The sequence below is a fragment of the Argentina silus genome, assembly GCF_951799395.1.
Source record: "Argentina silus genome assembly, chromosome: Y".
Taxonomy (NCBI): domain Eukaryota; kingdom Metazoa; phylum Chordata; class Actinopteri; order Argentiniformes; family Argentinidae; genus Argentina; species Argentina silus.
In genome coordinates this window covers 1,162,590-1,165,000 of record NC_139654.1, presented here as the reverse complement: position 1 = coordinate 1,165,000, position 2,411 = coordinate 1,162,590, and the positions used below count along the sequence as shown (strand labels likewise).

At 40.6% G+C, this 2,411-nt stretch overlaps 1 protein-coding gene across 1 annotated transcript in view; it reads right to left on the bottom strand.

Moving 5' to 3' along the window:
* The window catches only part of LOC310823703 (stonustoxin subunit beta-like), a gene marked incomplete at its 5' end in the record, with an annotated part of 18,088 nt that extends 16,702 nt beyond the window's left edge, over positions 1-1,386 (bottom strand). The window contains one exon of the mRNA XM_083696558.1: positions 1,382-1,386. Within this exon, the coding sequence (XP_083552684.1) occupies positions 1,382-1,386 (5 nt within the window). The remainder of the gene's footprint in view (positions 1-1,381) is intronic.
* Between the last annotated feature and the right edge of the window lie 1,025 nt (positions 1,387-2,411).

Sequence of the window (2,411 nt, the reverse complement as noted above, 5' to 3'; positions counted from 1 at the left end):
TCTGTTTATGAGGCTGAGACCCGCTGGTGCGGTGGTAGTGCAACACACACAACTACTGAATATAAAATGAAAAAGAGCCAGATTTATTAGAAATACAAACAACAAACAACCAGACAACACGGGGGAAACATAGAGAGGGAAGTAAGGGGAGGACGCCAGACGGCGCCAAATAAATGAAAACAAAAATAACCCCAAAGCTAATTTCTAGTCCTATCTGTTCTAACTACGAAAACATCGGCTAAGTAACTAACTAAATCTTGCCCGCCTACCCTAGACCCAAAATACAAGAGGTGGCGCCCGCCTGGGGAAGCTAACCTAATGAAAATAACAAGACCAACCTGCGTGATTGGGCGTCTTACCTGCCTAACTCACCCTCCCTTGGGGCTAACTACAGGTGTGGCAGCGAACACAATGGTAGGACAGACACTAACAGAACAGTCGGATACGAGGATTACAATTGACAGTGAAAAACCGCTACGATGCTACCACACCCCTCCTTTTCCTGAAGAGTGCGCGGGACTTTTAAACAGAGACGGACGATGGTCTGATACGTTGATGGAGGCCGCCAGGTGAACCCATTGGTCGAAGGGCAACAGGGGGAGTGACGGACGAAACGATGATTGACAGGGGGATGAACCAATACCTGGGAGAGAGACAGAGGGAAAAACAAACAGACAAACGACACCACACGCACACAAATGTGGGGACGTAACACACACACACACACACACACCCACACATACATACACATACACATACACACCCACACACACATACACACCCTCACACACACACACACAGCCAGCAGAGGGAGGAAGTCAGCAAGATGATTTACATGACCAGTTCCTGGTCTTAGTCCAGTTCATTACACACAACACAGAGAAAGAAGCAGATTCCTCTCACGAGACGGAACCTTAACCTCGATAGTAACGCAAATACACAGAAGCTGATTTCCGTTACCAAAAGGTAAGAATCTTACAGAAATATTACAGCACTTATTTTTTAGGTTGTTTTTATTGCTGTTGTTGTTGAGGCTATTTTTGTTCAAATGTGTAGCTCACGGTATGAGGAAACAAGTCAAGTACAGTACACAAAAGTCTTCATTGTTAGGCTGGTTTTTAGCAGACGCCTTTGTCCAAAGCGACTTACAATATACATTTAAATAGATGACCATGAGTGATATTGTAATGCAAATACGTATTTAGACCTTGGTATGATGTTTAGACTGCAGTTTTTACTCAAGCTTAGCCAGGACTATGTTAGCCAGCTACCTAGCGTTTGTTTCTTCTACTTATATACCTTTTCTGATTATTAAGTGTTACTGTAAGCTTATGGTAATTCTCGTTGAGTTTGTAACGTTTGGCAGTGTAGGTTAAGTTACATCATGTTCGCTATCTTTTGTGTTAGCTAACTGCTCACATTAGCAAATTGGCTAGGTGAGAACATGCCTCCACGTGTTAGCTGAGTTGCTGTCCAGCAAAGGACTTGGTATTGCAAAATCCTGATATGAGGACTGTTCATATCTGTAACTTCAATTGTGGGTATCAGACCCACAGAAAACTTTTCAACTTTTTACTTAGATTAGTTAGTGGAGCAGCTAGGAGGTGTTTTCTCCTCAAAATGAGTGAAAAGCAACAGGCACATGCATGGTGAAAATCCTCATTGTTTCATGATTCTCCTGTAAATCGATGGCTTGTTGGTCATAAATCAATTGTAGTTTTCAATAATAGGCTACTGTGCAAATTCAAAAGGATTTTAAGGTTTGTAGAAAGGATGACTTTACATAAATTATATAAGTTCTTCATATAAAAACTACCTCAGTATCACTGCACTGTGATAGTGATGCATATTCTTAATCTTGACACTTATGTTTTTATTTGTTTATTCACAGCAGGCGGTAAACCTCACCTTGTTTCACTCTCTTCACATTGATAAGCACTGTCATGTTTTACAGAGGCATTATGATTCTGGCTCTGGTTCTATTTGGACTGTGTGGGCCTGGCTTGATTAACAAATAGTTATTTAATTATATCCTTTTACAGGAAATGCTGGTTAAAGTGGAGATCCGAGGAGTGCAGAAATACATTAGAGTTCCACAGACTGATCAAGTCTTTCAATATTCAAGAAGTTCCTTCAAGAAAGTTTGTAGTTTATTTATGGAAATAGTTTTGCATTTAATGTTATCACTTTAGTTGAACATGCAATCTTAAATATTCTGCAAATACAGTGATTAGTTTGCAAGTGCTAGTGTCCCATAGGTATTACACAAACTGTTCTATCAGCAAATAGATTAATATTGTATTAATGCAATGTACTGTACTTTTGATTCTCCTAGTAACAGAGAAGTTTAGTCTGGAAGAGAGTTTCAGTGGGGGCGAGCTAAGCTTGACTGATGTGACAGGGACAGAGGT